The 19,042-nt window shown below is 34.6% G+C and overlaps 1 protein-coding gene across 5 annotated transcripts in view; it reads left to right on the top strand.

Annotated features, from left to right (window-relative positions):
• The window catches only part of LOC113112011 (phosphatidylinositol 4-phosphate 5-kinase type-1 gamma-like), a 40,436-nt gene that overhangs the window by 16,728 nt on the left and 4,666 nt on the right, over nucleotides 1–19,042 (top strand). For all 5 annotated transcript variants that reach the window (XM_026277391.1, XM_026277363.1, XM_026277372.1 and 2 more), the window contains exons 5-16: nucleotides 1,048–1,165; nucleotides 5,328–5,480; nucleotides 6,730–7,029; nucleotides 7,787–7,992; nucleotides 8,078–8,161; nucleotides 9,147–9,195; nucleotides 10,226–10,310; nucleotides 10,399–10,560; nucleotides 12,308–12,440; nucleotides 12,665–12,700; nucleotides 12,875–12,994; nucleotides 14,948–15,251. In XM_026277391.1, the coding sequence (XP_026133176.1) occupies nucleotides 1,048–1,165; nucleotides 5,328–5,480; nucleotides 6,730–7,029; nucleotides 7,787–7,992; nucleotides 8,078–8,161; nucleotides 9,147–9,195; nucleotides 10,226–10,310; nucleotides 10,399–10,560; nucleotides 12,308–12,440; nucleotides 12,665–12,700; nucleotides 12,875–12,994; nucleotides 14,948–15,251 (1,750 nt within the window). The remainder of the gene's footprint in view (nucleotides 1–1,047; nucleotides 1,166–5,327; nucleotides 5,481–6,729; nucleotides 7,030–7,786; nucleotides 7,993–8,077; nucleotides 8,162–9,146; nucleotides 9,196–10,225; nucleotides 10,311–10,398; nucleotides 10,561–12,307; nucleotides 12,441–12,664; nucleotides 12,701–12,874; nucleotides 12,995–14,947; nucleotides 15,252–19,042) is intronic.

The following is a 19,042-nucleotide window of genomic DNA, read 5'->3' as shown; positions in this document are numbered from 1 at the left end:
GCAAAGCTGAATTTTCAGCATCATTCCTCCATTCTTCAGTGTCACATGTAACATCAGTCGATCACATGATCATTTAGAAATCATTCTAATATTCTGATTTATTATGAGTGTTGGAAACAGTTCTGCTGTCTGATATATTTGATCAATAAAAGGTTCAAAAGAGCTGCATTTATTCAAAATAAAAATAAAAAATCTAATAATATATTTTCTTTTCTATCACTTTTTATCAATTTAACACATCCTTGCTGAATAAAAGTATTGATTTAAAAAAAAAATTACTGACCCCAAATTACTGACCAGTAGTGTATATTGTTATTACAAAATATTTAGATTTTAAAAACATAGCTTCTTTTTTTTTTTAGTTTTTTTTAAGTATCCTAAAAAAGTATCACATGTTCTGAAAAATATTAAGCAGCAGAACTGTTTCCAGCTTTGATAATGAATCATCATATTAGAAAGATTTCTAAAGGATCATGTGATAATGATCCGAAAAATTCAGCTTTGCATCACAGAAATAAATGATCATTTAAAGTATAATAAATTTAAAAACAATTATTTTAAATTGTAATAATATTTCACAATATAATTTTTTTCTGTATTTTTGATCAAATAAATGCAGGCTTGATGAGCAGAAGAAACTTCTTTCAAAAACATTAAAAATAGTAATGTTTCCAAACTTTTGGTCTGTACTGTATGTATATATATGAAGAATGAAGAATGAAGACTTACAAATCTTAATGATATATATATATCAGTAAGATTTGTAAGTCTTCATTCTGTGGTTGCATTTATTGGATTAGTAATTCAGAAAATATACAGAAATATTATTGCAATTTTAAAAACTGGTTTTTTGTTTTAATATCTGTTAAAATGTAATTTATTTCTGTGATTTGCAGCTTGGAACATACTTACAACATACTTACAATGTTGATCATCAGTCAGTTAGATCATCCAGATTTGATGTGCGTCTCTCTCTCTGTCTCTCTCTCTCTCTCTCTCTCTCTCTCTCTCTCTCTCTCTATGTCTCTCTCTCTCTCTCTCTCTCAGTGAAGGCAGTAATCTGACTCCGGCACATCACTATCCAGACTTCAGGTTTAAAACGTATGCTCCGGTGGCGTTCCGCTACTTCAGAGAGCTCTTCGGGATTCGACCGGACGACTATCTGGTGAGACACTGGCCAGTTCAAACACTGGCTCTCATTTACTAATAACTGTGTTATTCCAACTGCTGTAACTATTTACATGTAATTGTGTAACAAATGTAACTGTAATCCATCACAGTTACTGGGGAAAAAAATAACAATTACATCTAAATCCGTCCGCCTGCCACATGCTTAAATATGAGACACCAGTGATTCAGGAGTTTATGACACAGAACGTCTAGGTTACGTATTTAACCCTCGTTCCCTGAAGGAGGGAAAGGAGACGATACGTCAGAAAGAGACTGATGAATGGGGTCTCGCTCGAGTGCCCAATCACCTTGGAGTGGTAACAAAACGAGCCAATGGTTCACACTGTACCTTGGTCTGCGGGACTTGCATCGTGAGCTCCACCCGGTTGTGTGGGTATATAAGGAGCAGTGCAAGCAACTCGCATTCAAGTCTTCGCTAAGGAGCCGAGACCAGTGAACCGGCCGTTCAGCGGAACAGCAATGTGGCAAAGGGATGTAACGTCTCCGTTCCCTTCTTCAGGGAACGAGGATTACATACGTAACCTAGACATTCCCTTTCAGTCTCTCACGTTCAATGCTTCCTTACAAAACGCCACTTGGCTGTCTTTCAGTGACCCGTTTGAGCGATAGTACTCTGTCTTAAGGCCGACACAAGTGAGGGCCTATACCTGACACAGAATGCACTCGGTAGCATAATCCAGCTAGACATATGCTAGCAGTGCTGCCTGCTCATAGGAGGACTTACACAGGCAGGTATCAACTGAGAGGTGATACACATGAACTCAAAGGTACCCAGCCCGCAGGGTGGAAGTTTCAACGACAGAGCTGGGAAGGTGCTTGTCAAGGGAAAGACACATGCTACTATGAAGCGGAGGGGCATAGCTTGCAAGTTCACCACCTGATCTTTAAGAGGAGTGGTGGGAACATTGGACACACATCCAGGCCAGGGTCTCAAGATAACGTGAGAGTTGGCCGGCCCAAATTCCAGGCACGCTTCATCAACTGAAAAGCCAGGAGTGTAGTTTTCAATGATAACATTTTTTGCTGTACTGAGAACAAGGGTTTGAAGGGAAACCCTGAAGAAAGGAAAGCACTGATCCGTTGGGGATCTCCAGGTGCCTTCACCACATGAAGAACACCAAGTGATGAAGAGTTTCCACTTCAAAGCATAGGCATGTCTGGTAAACAAAGCTCTAGCCGAAGTGATGGTAGCTACCACCTGAGGTGGCGAGGTACCTAAACCTTCAGTGACTCATCCAGAAACCACACATGTAGGTTCCAAAGATTGGGACACGGGTGCCAGAGGGTGCCCCATCTCTGAAAAAGAAGAAAGAAGTCCTTCTTCAGAGGAATTGGCTTGGGAAGGGCTGTCGAGAGGAGTACAAGTTCGGGGAACCAGGTCTGGCTGGGCCAAAAGGGGGAACCATGAGGACCTGTTTCTTTTCCTCCCCATTCTTGCACAACGTCTGTGCTAGAAGGCTCACTGGTGGAAATGCATACTTGCGCAGGCCCAGCGGTTAGCTGTGCAACAGAGCATCTGTGCCAAGGGTGCCCTTGGTCTGGCAGTAGGAATTTTCTGGAGAGGCAAACAAGTCTACCTGAGCGTCTTCGAAGCATTCCCAAATCAGTTGAACTGACTGGGGGTGGAGTTTCCATTCCCTGGGGCGAGACTGCTGACATGAAAGCTTGGGATTGAGCCTGCCAGGGATGTGAATGGCACGAAGTAACCTTCGTCGCCTGGAGAGCAAGGTCGGTAGCAGTGCACGCCTCCTGCAAATCCTCTGGGTCAGCAATGCCCTCGTGCAGCCCTTTAAGCACCTTTGCCTGGTAGATCTGAAGGGTGGTCATGGCGTGAAGGGCAGTAGCGGCCTGACCCGCAGCTCTGTAAGCCCTGGCCACAAGCGTGGATGAGAACTTACAGGCCTTGGGGGGAAGCTTGGGATCACCACGAAGGTGCTCTGAGGACAAAATTGCATCAGAACAGAACGCCCCTTGGCTGCTCCGCCATCGAGGGTAGTGAAGGATGAGGAAGCACCAGAACGGTTTCGGGCAGTTAAAGGTGCCTTCCATGAACTGGTCACTTCCTGGTCACCACCCAAAGAAGTCCTCCTACAAGAAAAGGAGCTACAATGGGGTGTGGAATAGGGGACTCTATACCTTTTAAGGTAATCAAGTCTTGATCTTAATTCTGAGATGGTCATGTCCCCGCAATGAGAACAGGAGTCATCCACGAATGCAGTCTCAGCGTGCTGAAAGCCCAGACACAGTGATCGTGGCTGTCACGAGGAGCCATATATTGACCGTACCCAGAAACACATGGGTGGAATGAAATCTTTAAAAAGTCGCGAAAACACACAGCTGACTCGCTTGTAAACACTCCGGTGAAACCAGCAAGACATGTGCTCAGCTTGAATGCGAGTTGCTTGCGCTGCTCGTTATATACCCACACAACGGGGTGGAGCTCGAAATCCAACAGACCAAGGTACACTGTGTACCACTGGCTCATTTTGTTACCAGTCGAAGGTGATTGGGCTCTCGGGCGAGACCCCATTCGTAACGTCAAATGTGACTGATTGAAAGGGAGCAGGACACATGCTTATTCAATAACTCTTTTATTTTCTATATGAGTTTATGCATATGAATTATTATTATTATTTTTATATAAGATGAACTGTTTTTTCCAAGGCATTGTTAGATGCCAGTGTTTCCTGTCATAGCTATAATTTCAAAGCAGTATCATAGCTATTAAACTATTCCTTGTTATGATTGTACATCTGTACTACCGTATTTTCTGGACTATAAGTCACACTTTTTTTCATAGTTTGGCTGGTCCTGCGACTTATAGTCAGGTGCGACTTATTTATCAAAATTAATTTGACATGAACCGATAGAAATGAACCAAGAGAAAACATTACCGTCTCCAGCCGCCAGAGGGCGCTCTATGCTGCTCAGTTCTCCTGTAGCATACACTGAAGACACAGAGCGCCCTCTCGTGGCTGGAGACGGTAATGTTTTCTCTTGGTGCTTGGTTCTAAATAAATGCGACTTATAGTCCAGTGCGACTTATGTATGTTTTTTTCCTCATCATGACGTATTTTTGGACTGATGCGACTTATACTCAGGTGCGACTTATAGTCCGAAAAATACGGTATTTATCTTTTTAAGCTAAAGTCTGATTCTGTGGTGGTTGTGCTTTAAAATTACTTTTAGTGAGATATTCCGTTTTTCTTTACTACTTTGACACTTCTGACTCTGTATATGTCTGTCTGTGTGTTTATCAGACGTCTATCACTCTAGATCCATGTTTTATTTGGTTTCATGTGGACTTGAATGTTGCGTGTTTTTCTACATGTCCAGTCACGTTTGTGTCTGTGTGTACAGATCTTGTTTTATGGTTTTAAAGCGTAACAGGAAGGTTAATGTGTAATTATGATATGACAGCATCTGGAGCTAAAGTGAACCTCAAACCTTTTAGGTGTGTGTGTGCATGTGTGTGTGTGTGTGTGGAAGCACTTAGACACTTTATATGCCCCCACACACACACACACACACACTACCTGAGACAGATGGTGATTACCACACTAATCACACTAATACTTTCCTTTTTAAGCACTTACAACAACAGATTCCCACTGATGTGTGTGTGTGTGTGCGTGTGTGTGTGTGTGATCCCAACTCTTAAGTTGCTTCTTTTTTTTTAAAGAAATGGTTAATACAATGAAGGAAATTCTGTTTCAGGTGGTAAAAATTATTTAGAGTTATTAAAAAAACATAAAACTTTAACATTAATACTAAAAAAGAATATATATATAAAAATATGCTATAAAAAACAACATTGTTCCAAACCTATACACGTAAACAAAATTTTTTCAGAGTTGTAAAAAACTATGTTTTACAAGAAGATTGTTTCATTCAGTGTCTCTTGCAGTTTCTTTGTAATTGTTTGTGGAATTAACTAGTAAAGTGGAAATAATTTCTACACCAACTTTTTGACGTGACTTTCTCCTGCGGGTCACGCAATAAATGTGGATGGTGATTCATGTGAATAAAAACTCCAAAAACCAGACTCACGTCTGACTCTGTGTGTCCTCGATGCATTAATCAGAATAAATGCAGCATCTCTCTGACGTCACTGTGTGTCTGTGTGATTGCTGCAGTATTCTCTCTGTAATGAGCCCTTGATCGAGCTCTCCAACCCCGGTGCCAGCGGCTCCATCTTCTACGTCACTCGAGACGATGAGTTCATCCTGAAGACCGTGATGCACAAAGAGGCTGAATTCCTGCAGAAGCTGCTTCCAGGATACTACATGGTGAGCCATCCGCTTCATCACAGTCTGCACACTGTCCATTCTACACAGTATGCATGATTACAGTCTAAAAATGTGTTGCTGGATGATTAAATATTTCTGGTTGATTTTCAAAGTATGCATCTTAAAATTAGCATTTTACACCAACCCTTTTTTTAATGTTTAAATTGTTTAAAAATGAATGTGATGTGAAGCAGTTGTAAGTAAGTGTAGTAATGAAGTTTAAAAGCATGCATTGGTGCATTAAAACACATACAGTGTCTGTGGTCAAGACACAAATTTTGTTTATCCCAATTTTTTTTTTTTTTTGCATAAAATAATAATAAAAAAGTGACATTTTTACAATTGTTAAACAATGTTATTGTTGTATAATATAATATTATAGTTTTTAATTGTATTATTTATTTTATTTTAATTTTTTATTTAAGTTTATATAAGTCTTTAAGTTTTTAGTTGTAGTTTATTTATTTTATAGTTATTTATCTTATTTTGCTGAAATAATTTTTATTTTTGTATTTTATTTTTCTTTAATTTCAAGGAATGAAAATGTTTTTTTTAAGGCTCTAGGTAAAAAAAACATTTTGCAAAATATAAAAAATATAGATGAACAAATAAATACTAAAATATAACAATGGAAATGCTAAAAACTTAAAACTAATACTGTTAATCCATATATATTTCAATTAATTCAGTTGCTTTAAAGATTGACATAAATAATTTTTAAATGCCACTAATTTGTGCTCAAAAAGAGCTTTAAAAATGCTAAATAATAAAGATTAACTTCCCAAAAGCACAAACATAACATAACATTTGGAAAAAAATACTGTACAGTATATATATTCACAGTCTGTAGAAATGAAAATATTAAATATAATTAAAAAATAATAATATAATATTATTTTAAAGTTATTTTAATTCATAATATTATACAATTTTGATGTATTTGCTATTTGCAATGGTGGTTACTATTTATACATTTTCATTGTGTGAAAATTAAGCCGGTTTATGATCTTTGTGTCCCACACGCATCATAATAATCATTAATTATTATAATAGTAGTAGTATATGCAACCTACAACAGTTTAAAAACAAAAAATATGCATGTACATATTTTTGGATCCATCGATAATAATTGGATTTTTGAGCACTAAACTAGAAAATGATCAGGTAGCATTGATTTCCAACATTATTTGAGCGCTCTTCTGCACAGACAGACAGGTTTGATCACTGATGTGTGCTGTTGGTCTCTCAGAACCTGAACCAGAATCCCCGAACACTGCTGCCCAAGTTCTTCGGTTTGTACTGCGTTCAGTCCGGAGGGAAGAACATCCGTATCGTGGTGATGAATAACATCCTGCCGCGCATCGTTCGCATGCATCTCAAGTTCGACCTGAAGGGCTCCACGTACAAGCGCCGCGCGTCCAAGAAAGAGCGCGAGAAGTCCAAGCCCACCTTTAAAGACCTGGACTTCATGCAGGACGTTCAGGACGGACTCCTGCTGGACGTGGACACGTATAACGCGCTGGTGAAGACGCTCCAGAGAGACTGTCTGGTGAGTGTGGGCCGCTTCGGGTTAGAGATGCACCATCTGGGGAAAGAAATCGAATTGGGATTTTTCTGATCAAAATTGTGTTTTAAAATGTTATTAAAAACCAAAACCTCAGGGTTTTTTTTTTTATGGCTATACAATTTGACCAAAATATTGTAATTATACTATAATACTAATAATACAAATAAAAATAATAATAATAAAATTATTTCAAGTTTTTTTTTTTTTTTTTTTTTGCTTTTTTTTTGGCCAGAATGATGTGATTATATAGCTATATGACTGTAAAATAATATATATAATAATAATTATTATTAATATTATTGATATGAAACTGGCTAAATAAAAAAAGATATATTGCTATTGTAATATTTCACTGCAAAATAGAAAAAAAAGAGTATTTAAGAAAAATAACATAATATTTTTACTATAATTAACTTATTTTTTATTATTATTGCTGTTGTTATTATTGATATATTTATTTTTTAATTTTGTGTGTAGAGCTACATAATTTGTCCAAAATTTTATATTGATATTTTATATGAAAAAAAATTTATTATTATTATTATAATTGCTACTAAATTAAAAGTATACAATTATTCTCATTATTATTGCTGATAAATAAAAATAATAAATAAAGCAATCATAATAATTGAATATTTTTTAAATATTTTATTTGGATTGATCATGCAGCCCTTGTGGGGTTTGTGCAGATATAAACGGGATGCTTGCTGTGTGTGTGTGTGTGTGTGTGTGTGTGCAGGTGTTAGAGAGTTTTAAGATCATGGACTACAGTCTGCTGTTAGGGGTTCATAATCTGGATCAGGCGGAGCGCGAGCAGCAGATGGAGGGATCTCAGAGCAGCAGCGATGAGAAGAGACCGGCCGCACAGAGAGCGCTTTACTCCACCGCCATGGAGTCCATTCAGGGAGGAGCGGCGTGTGGAGACTCCATCGACACCGAAGACACGTGTGTGTCTCTGATTTAACATCCAGAGTGTGATGGGACGCAGCAGCACACACTGATTCTCTGCTGTCTCTCTCTCTCTCTCCAGGATGGGAGGCATTCCTGCTGTCAACGGGAAAGGAGAGAGACTCCTGCTCTTCATCGGCATCATAGACATCCTGCAGTCCTACAGGTCAAACACTTATGATAATCAAATCAAATCATTTTATTCATATATTCATTCATCATTTATTTTAGATATTATTTCCAATTTAGGAGATTGATTTAATGGTTATATATATATCTATATCTACAAAGTATAATTTAAAATATAAAATAACTGGCTAGCGTGCGAGTCTCTGAATTAAGTAAGTATGGTTGTATATTTATTTTTATTTGATTTATGTATTTATTTATTGGCAAAATTTTGAAATGTGTTTTGTGTTACAAATGGTGTTTTGTGCCATGAAAATGAAATTATTAAATTTTTTAAAAATTATTGAGCTGTACATTGAAACTTTTTACCTTTTAAGACTCTTAATTATCTTAATCTGACCATTTATTAATATATTGGTTAAGCGGCAAAATCTAAATTAGTTTTTAAGCGAAATTGGCATTTTTTAAAATAGTTTTAATATTGCATATTCACATTTCTATTCCATATAAGACTCTGAATTAAGAATATCATTTAATTATTAATGTAATTAATGTATTTTTTTGTTCTTTTTCTGTATATTTATTTTGCTCAATTATACAGTATTTTATTTGTTAATTTCTACAATTAAATAGATAAAAAAGAAATATTACTATTGTAATATGTCACTGCAAAATAGAAATATTTGAGTATTAAAAAAAATGAAAAAATAAAATTATTATTATTATTATTTTAAAATTTAAAAGCAATTGTGATTTAAAAAAATATATAATTTATTTAATTACATTTTATTAATTGTTATTTTATTTTTATTATTTTTATTTATTTTTTGTATTATTTTGTTGACCTTTGTTAGTGAGTCTCATACAGCTGTGAGGCTGTGAAGAATCTTCTTCTTTAGGGGCTTTATGATTTATGCTCTTATGTAACGTTTTTTAGAAGACTGCATTAAGTCACAAAAATAAACCCAAAGCTCTCCATCAGGACACTGTGAAGTGAAGCTGATGTTGGTGTTTTTCTGCAGACTCATAAAGAAGCTGGAACACACATGGAAGGCTCTGGTGCATGACGGGGTGAGAAACACATCTTCATCTTCACCATCATAAAGCGTCACAATCCTCCTGCCTGCCATCTCAGAACTTATAAACAAACCTCAAACCTGCTTTAGAGTTAGATTTAACATTTAAATTAAATGTTACATTTAACTGTGTATTTATCTGGGGTTAGATCTTAAAAGGTTATGTTATATCATATTAAAGAGCTAAATGTAGTATTGGAAGTACATGGAAATTATTTATAGACAATGTTTGTTTTAACATAATAAAAATGTGAAAATAATGTTTTGTAGTGCAAGTGCCCTGTAGATTGTTATTAAACGATAAATAACTATAAATAAAATGTGCAATTTATTTATATAATAAAAACTGTCTACCTTTGAAGATTCTTAATTAGGTAAACCAGGCTATTTATTTTATTTCAATTCATTTTATTATATTTTTTTATTGCCAAAATGGTGGCAATATTTTGTTTTGTTTTATATCACATATGTGCTTGTACCTTACAGCTGTTATTAAAAACTATTTATTTAATAAAAAATAATTAAGCTATATATTCATTAAAAATAATAATAAAACTGTCCTTTTAAGACTCTTAATTAGATAAATCAGGACATTTATTTATTTATTTATTTATTTTTAGTGATTCAGTTCAAACGTTTTTTTTTTTTTTTTTTTTTATTATTTAATTTTTCTTTTTTTCTTTTTTTATCCTGATGCCCCAATAGGGTCATTTCACCCTGTGGCCTCCTTCTTTATTAATGCACGAGGTGTCTGTGTGTGTGTGTGTGTGTGTGTGTAGTGGAGATTCACTGAGACGGCGGACAGACTTTGATAAGGATCGCTTGTGTTTGGTTTCACTGTAGATAGTGTGAGTTTAAGTCTGAGAGAACGTCTCTTTCCATTCCCTCTCCAACTTCTGTTTCTTTCTACTTCATTTACAGTCGGTCATTTTCTGCTCAAATACTCCCACATGTTACCTGTAAGACACGCTGGATTTGTTTCTTACTAGGCACATTTATACACTTATAACATATTTGTCTCTCAGGACACTGTTTCCGTCCACCGGCCGAACTTCTACGCTGACCGCTTCTTCCAGTTCATGAGCAACACTGTGTTCAGGAAAAGCAGCTGTGAGTGACCAACAGAAGTGTGGTAGTGATGAAGAGGAGACACTTCCTGTTACCTGCCCATCTGATCCTGTTCTTCTGCTCTCTCCAGCGCTGAAGGCTTCTCCTGCTAAGAAGGGCCGTGTGGCGCTGACGGTGCCCAAATTCAGCGGTCCCGGAGCAGCGTGGTCGTCCAGTCATCTTACCTCAGAGAGGGACGAGAACATCTATGATCTGAGAGGAGCACGCAGTTTCCCCGTGCTGGAAAACGATGGTGATTTGCTCACTTTCTCCTTTCTTTTTCATGTGCATGCTTTTGATCGGTACTGGTTTGCAAGGAAGCCCGTTTCCGCCTCTGAATAAAAAATAAAAAAAGGTTATCGCAACTTTTTAATCTCACAATTCTGACTTTTTTTCACAAAATTATGAAATATAAACTCACAATTGAGAATTATAAAGTCCAAATAGCCAGATTTAAACTCTGATTCAGATTTTTATCGCAAATGTCAGTTTGTATTTTGCAATTCTGACTTTCTTATCACAATTCTGACTTTTTTTTATCACAGTTCAGACTTTTTCTTTGCAAATCTGACTTTTTTCTCGAAATTCTGACTTTTTTTCTCACAATTCTGACTTTTTTTCTTGCAATTGAGTTTTTTTCTTGAAATTCTGACTTTTTTCTCGAAATTCAGTTTTTTTCTCGAAATTCAGTTTTTTTCTCGAAATTCTGACTTTTTTTCTCACAATGAAATTTTTTCTCACAATTCTGACTTTTTTTTCTCGCAATTGAGTTTTTTCTCGAAATTCTGACTTTTTTCTCGCAATTCAGTTTTTTTCTCGAAATTCTGACTTTTTTTCTCACAATTAAATTTTTTCTCACAATTCAGTTTTTTCTCACAATTCTGACTTTTTTTCTTGCAATTCGTTTTTTTCTCGAAATTCTGACTTTTTTCTCACAATTCATTTTTTTCTCGCAATTTTGACTTTTTTCTCACAATTCAGTTTTTTCTCGCAATTTATAAATTCCAATTTTGAGGAGGAAAAAAAGACTGATATGTTGTCAGTATTGCAAGTTGATACCTCACACTTCACACTAACAAAAAGTCGCAATTACCTTTTTTACATTTTTTTTTTTATGCAGTGGCGGAAACTGGCTTCCATCGAAGCCATTCTTTTTCTCTGAATTCAGAGATTATATCTTGCTGTTCTGAGTGCAATGAAATTTATGTCAGGCAATTAAAAAGATAATAATGGTAAGATAATGCCTCAAACAAACAATTGCTGTTGTTTTTATTGTTGTTTGTTCATTGATTTGCCATGAAAAGCTTTTGGCCATGTGAAACCATTTAGCAATGTTTTGGCCATTAGAGTAGAATGAATCCCATAATGCAATGCATTTGATTGTTATTTCTAATTTGATCTGAAAATCTGAAGTTAAAAACGTTTTGATATGATTACAGGACACGACTTTCCTGAATTATATATGTAACATAGTAAAATCTTTTGACAACAACATAGCATTCTTAAAAATCCTTTTCCAAAAAGTTTTGAAATTTTTATACATAATATAATATACAATTAAAAAGTAAAAATTTTCAATGTATGCAGCCCAGCTAACAGTGAATATACTCAGAACGTCATGCTAAAATTTCTCTAATCTGTTCTTCCAGTAACATTAATAGAATGTTTATTCAATCTTGTCTGGTCTTTAATAATGTTCGCAAACTTTTAGCACATTTAAAAACATTATATACAGCATGCATTATTCATGGAACTTTTTTAAAGTGTTACTGCTAGAGTAGTTTCAGAATGTTCATTTAAAAGCACATCTAACATTGAAAAAGTATCATTCAAACATTTAAAAGTAACATTCCCGTATAACTGATCAAACGGAATGTTGACTTAAAGGGACAGTACACCCAAAAACGAACATTCTATCATCAATTACTCACCTTCCACTTGTTCTTTTCTTCTGCCGAGAACAAAAAAAACGAACAGTTTTTGCTTATTTTTTCTCCCAGGTCTGCAGTCTTGCACTCCTCCGTCTTTCGAGGAAGCGACCACGACTTCTGTGGCCACAACCCTGTCCTCAAACACCTCCATATCTATCCCAGAGCGCTCTCCGTCAGACACCACAGAGCACCCGCGCTACAGGTCAGCATCCCAAGAGTCTCGAAAAGAGAAGATACAACAGTATCACTTAAAGCCTTTATATAGAATGCATTCATAATGTACATTATAACCTTGGTTATAATTATTAATAAGATCATGCAATGCATTACAGAGAATAAATAATGCATTAAAATACTTCAATAATGCTCTAAACACATGCATCAGAATATCTGTGAATATACTTGTGTTCTCTTTTGTATTCACAGAAGACACACGTTGTCTCTAAAAGACGCTGAGGGAAGGTGAGCTTCATTCTTTACAAACCATATTAAACTGTATCTTCTCATGTAAATGTGTTTAATTTAAGAATGTTTAGATATTTGTAGTGGAAAACAAGACAAAAATTTTTGCAGTGAGAGAAATCCGTGTTTAATGAGTTTAGTGTGTTTTTGGGGTTGCATGTGCTTGTTGTGCAGGATGCATGAAGTGGTGGATGTGCATGAGGAAGAGCAGCAGACCATCACTGTGCAGGTGGAGGTGAAGAGAGAGAGAGAAGAAGAAGAGGAGGAGGAGGAGCTAGACGTCACTCTGACGCAGTACTTGCAAAAATTACCTCCATTTTTCACTACCATTAACATACACAGTCTCTTGATATTTTCATCATTTTATTTTAGTTATTTGATTGAGAGAAACAAGAGAATGGTTTTGATTGAGATATCTTTTCAGTTCATGCAGGATAAAAACCATTTCTAATTTTCAAATTTATGTTCGCGTTTTTTAACTGTTAAATATTGAAAATATTTTAATATTTCAATTAAATTTTATTTCAGGTAACAAAGAACATTTTAATTGTTGTAAATATCAATGACAAGTGAATAAAATGGATAAAATATTATTGTGATGGGAATAAATAAATGAATATATATATGTGTGTGTGTGTGTGTGTGTGTATATATATGTATATTAGGGGTGTAACGATACGCGTATTCGTATTGAACCGTTCGGTACGACGCTTTCGGTTCGGTACGCGGTACGCATTATGTATACCGAACGGTTCGTTGGAGTAATTAATTATATTTGAAAAAAAAAAAAAAGAGAGAGAAAGAAATATAATGATATGCGTTCAACAAGGTAGCCCAATAACCCAAACAACGTAACAGGCAACGCCCCTGACACTCCCGAAGAAGAAAAAAACACCATCTTATATGTTTATGTTAGGCTACTCAGCAGGCGCTCGCTCACTCAGTACACGCTGAAGGCTCGTTGCAAAATAGCCAATGCGTTTAACAGACTAGAAATGAGAAGATCCCCCAATAACCAACAGGTCTGGTGTTTGGGTGCACTTTGGATTCCCTTTAAGCTATAATGGTGATGGCAAGAGAGTGGTGGATAAAAAAACAACGGTATGTCGCATCTGCAACATGACAGGGTACACCAGCGGGATTACAAAAAAAAAACAAAAAAAACAGCGGGAATATCTGGGATATATGCGTCAGTACTATCTGGGAAAAGACGAAAAAAAGGAGAAACATGCACGCAGCAAACTATCCCTGCAGCATTTAGACACTATAGCTTACAGGGAATCCAACCCAAACACCAGACCTGTTGGTTATTTTAGGATCTTATATTTCTGGTCTGTTAAATGCATTAGACATTTTGTAACGAGCCTTCAGCGCGTGCTGAGTGAGCGAGCGCCTTAGGGGCCGTTCACATATCGTGCCTAAAAACGCATGGAAAACGCTAAGCACGTCTTTCTCCTCCTTTCCAATGCGCTCGGGCAGAAGCGCTCATGAGGCGTCTGTCTTGCTAAGCAACAATGACGTGCTCTCTCCATGAGACGCGGAAATTTCAGCGAAGGATAAATGGATTTGCAGCTCTAAAAATCGCTTGCAGTAGCTCTGCTACTAAATTTATTTCAAAATTGCAATCCATATACAACTATGATCAGCTGTTCCTTCATCTTGGCTGAGCTCTCAACCTTGTTACGGGAAAGGATGAAGCTGATTGGTTGGTTCTTGTCACATGACCCGCGGTGCGCTTGCGGCATTCTGAAAAGTTGAGATGTTTTTACATTTTGCTGTATCTAAAACGTATCGAACCGAACCGAACCGAACCGTGACATCAGTGTATCGTATCGAACCGAACTGTGAATTTTGTGAACCGTTACACCCCTAATATATATATATATATATATATATATATATATATATATGTGAAAATTACTAGTTATGCTCAGAATATTAATATCTTATTAGTATAGTATTAAATATTATAAAACCTGCAGTCTCTTTAAAATAATTTATTTCATAGGGTCTAAAACTAAAATTAGCCAACAAATTATAATTTATAATTGAATTTTTTGAATAAACAGATTACGAGTTTCGTGATAAATCAATCACTAATAATGATTTTATGTTCATCACTGTTATCAAATTTATTATATATTTTTTATTGAATTATCAGCTAATGATTATTTTACATTTCACCCCATTATAAAAAGAGTTGAGTCTTAATCATTTGTAATGTTTTGCCCTCTTCTCTTGTTTAAGCGCGGTGATGGATGTTCCTCCTCCAGACACTGCTGACCTTGTCCCGGAAACAGCCGCTTCAGCATCCGTTACCCAGGAAACCGTCTCCCAGGCAACACTTCCTGGTGACACCCAGACAACAGTTCCCGTGGAAACCGCTCCTCTGACAGGAACCGGGACCCTTGAAACAGCGCGGGTCCCTGAAGCAGCAGAACCGTTCGGCGCTAGCCCGAAAATACAGCATCCCAACGTGGACAGACTCTCAGAGGCTCAGAGCCGGGAATCTCTGGAGGAAGAGGTCGCATCCACCACGGACATCTATTTTGTAAGTATGAGATGTTAAACTGACACAGACAAACTCGTCTTCTGGATTCGCTCTTTTATCAAAAGTGATGTTCACACATTAGTCATGGATTATAAGCTGTGATGTGTTCAGGTGTTGGGGGCTTTCAGATAATTCTCAGATATTTTCATGTTGAATTAATGAAGTGTTACATACAGGGTTCCTACAATCACAAAAATAATCATGGAATTTAACACTTGTGCTTGAAAAGTGAATAACAGTGTTATTCTGGTATTATGTATACATTTTATTATTATGACTATTTAAAAAACGATTTTATATTTATTATTATAATATATTGTGTATATATATGTTTATATATATATATATATATATATATATATATATATATATATATATATATATATATATATATATATATATATATATATATATATATATATATATTGTATCTTTCTATTTAGATTTATTTGTTTGAGTTTTAAATATAGTCTTTTTTGTATTACTTTCTTTTGGTTTAAGTTTTTCTATTCTATTACATTTTATTTCAGCTTTATTTCAGTTTATGAAAAGTTTTTAATAGTTTTAGTTTTAGTTAAGAAGAACAACACTGCTAAATACAATAGATACAATCTTAAAGCAATGGAAATATGTATAGTGATAATTACCAGTTATGCTCATCATTTAAAATAATAAAGCAAATTAATATAATATTGTATAATAATAAAACCTGCGCTTGATGAGTGCCGTCTCTTTAAAATGAAAATTAGGCATCAATTTTTAAAGAAAAAAAAACTAAATAAATTTTATATATATTTAATTTTTTTTAAACAAATTAAACAACAGTTTTTATTTAGTTTTAGTTTTTAACTTATATAATAACATGTTATTATCATATATATTTTTTAACTTATAATATATATATATATATATATATATATATATATATATATATATATATATATATATATATATATATATATATATATATATATATATATATATATTTTTTCTTTTTTTTTTTTTTTATCAAATCTTAAAATCATAGAAATTTGGTAGTTTAGAAAAATTTAAGTTATCCTCAGCAAATAGATGATATCATAATACAATATATTTAACATTCTCTTAGTGAAGTCTCTATAAAATAATTATTAAAATGTTATAATTTGTGAATATTATTATTTCATCCAACAACTGAATGTCTAGGAAAGGTCATGGAAATACATTGCACAGAAGATGTGGACGCCCTGTATTTACTGTCCATACAGCATATTATAAACACACGCATGCATGCAGCACTCACATATAAACACAGTAAACACATTTTCATTTCAAATGAGCTAATTTTGGTGACTTTGTGTGGTGTGGGGCTAAATATGAGTCACATGTTCCACAGAGCGCAGGTCTGGATGATCTAGTTGAGTTATGAAGGTAATGTGTGTGTGTGTGTGTGTGTGTGTGTGTGTGTGTGTGTGTCACGTCTGTCTCTGAGTGTCACAGTCTCTCTCTTCTTCATCATCAAGGCTTTAAAGCTCTCAGGTGAAGCTCTATTAAACTGATATTCCTGTCCAAAACTCACACACTTTAGCTCTCGTCCGGCTGGTTTGGACGCAGAGACAGTGTGTTTGAAAATGTTTTGGTGCCGTGAGGATTTTAGCATGAGACACAGAATGTGTCAGTGTGTGTGTGTGTGTGTGTGTGTGTGTGTGTGTGTGCGTGACACACTCATTCTCTGTTAATCTCAAACTGTGTTTTCCTCTCTCTCTGGAATAATCGCTTCTCTAACTTCCTTTCCTTTTTAAGCTTCTATCTCTGTGTTTCTCTGCCTTTTATTTTGCATTTACATATTTAAGTTATCCATTAAAGTCATGGTCATTTACAAATTGAAAGTTACTTGTTAGGCTGAGCGAATATGTAATAATATATTATAATATGTTAATATTAAATATTTATGTGTATATATGAGTGAGGTCTTTATAAAATGATTTAACAATTTTTTTTGTATAATCTTTAATCATCTCTCTAGAGTGTCTCTGTATGTAATATGAATATATCAATTACTGTATATATAAATAATATAAATTCTCCATCAAAGCCATGAAAATGTATATAATGAAAGTTAGTAGTTATGCCAAGCAAATTAAATATTAATATTATATCAAAATAATAATAAAAAATATTTTGTATGTATGATATAACTCATAATATTTTAAATGTTTTAATATTATGACTATTATATTTAATATTGTGGCTGCTCTTAGTGAGTGCAGTCTTTATAAAATTATTTATAACAATTTATTTTTAATATTTAAATATAATATAAACAATTTACATATGTAGGTTATTACCCACTTAAGCCATGACAATTTATAAAGTTAACGTTATTTTTAATGCCGAGCAAATAAAATATTATTATACAATATATTGTAATTATAGTATATATTTAATATTAAATATATCATGTTAAATTAATAATATAAAACTGTATTTTGCACAAAATTAATTTATAAAATAATAATCACCACTCCTTTTTTTTTTTAATCTCTCTCTTTAATTTTGCATTTACATATTTCTTGTTTTCAGTGCTGGTCATATTTTTTTATACATATAATATTCTGTAAACTTCTTTAAAGTCAACATGAAAAAGTACTTGCAACCAGTTTGACTTTAATTTGACGTTCTTATGAAATGATTTCATCCATAAGAAATTGATTATAAAGTGTCTCTATATGAAGGTGGTTTTAAAATGAGAGCTGAAAAAGAAAAGCAAATAATCCCATTATGATAAATGATGTTGTTTCTCCTTACAATAATAAACACTGATGAATGGTTCAAATAAACCACCCAAAAATGAACATTTGCTGTTATTTTACTCACACTTTAGCCATCTAAGATTGACTTTCTTTCTTCTTGCTGATTCATAGAATGCAAGGCAATGGCTACTGTCGCTTTAAGAGTCAAAAACACATCTACAGGAAAGACATAATTAATACCAGATGCTCCTGATGATATATTGAGGTCTTATGAAGAGAAACGATCAGTCTGTGCAAGAAACGAAACATTGTCTACAACATTATTACCTGTAATCCACAGCCTCGGGCAAACAGGGAAATATGATTCTTTTTAGCGAACTGATTCTTTCAGACGAGTCATTTCAATGAACTGATTCAGTTTACTAGTTTGTTTACATAATCAGTAAACATGGATGTTTTTAGCATATAAAGTGAATAAACTAGTCTCCATCAGATCACCTTCATACTGAAACATTAAGAAACCATAAAAATCTTTATTCAAGTGTTAGGTTCACGCATGTTTATATCAGCGGCTCATCGGTCCGAGTTGAACTGATTCCTCAGTTCAGTGACTGCTTGATGAACTGGAGCACTGAATCAATTCATTCATCACAGGATCAGATACACCGCTGTTTCGGCTCGGAGTGACTGTCTAAAAATGTGAGTCCTGATTGAGTAGATCTGTCCTGCTCGATTCACTAGTTCACTGAAAAGAACCGATTCAAAAGAATGATTCGTTCGTGAACCGGATATTACTCTGGACCGTTTGCCTAAGGCTGTGGATTACAGGTAATAATGTTGTAAACAATGTTTAATTTCTTGCACAGACTGATCTATTCTCTTCATAAGACCTTAATATATCGACCAGGAGCGACGGGTATTAATCTTGTTTTGCCTGTATATGTGTTTTTAACTCTTAAAGTGACAGTAGCCATTGCCTTGCATTTTAGTTTCTGAAACTTAAATATATTTAAGTTTCAGCAAAAAAACTTATTTACTGTCCTATTAAAGAAAAAAAGT

This window comes from Carassius auratus, chromosome 2 (genome assembly GCF_003368295.1).
Source record: "Carassius auratus strain Wakin chromosome 2, ASM336829v1, whole genome shotgun sequence".
Classification (NCBI taxonomy): domain Eukaryota; kingdom Metazoa; phylum Chordata; class Actinopteri; order Cypriniformes; family Cyprinidae; genus Carassius; species Carassius auratus.
This window is presented reverse-complemented; position numbering and strand designations above follow the sequence as displayed.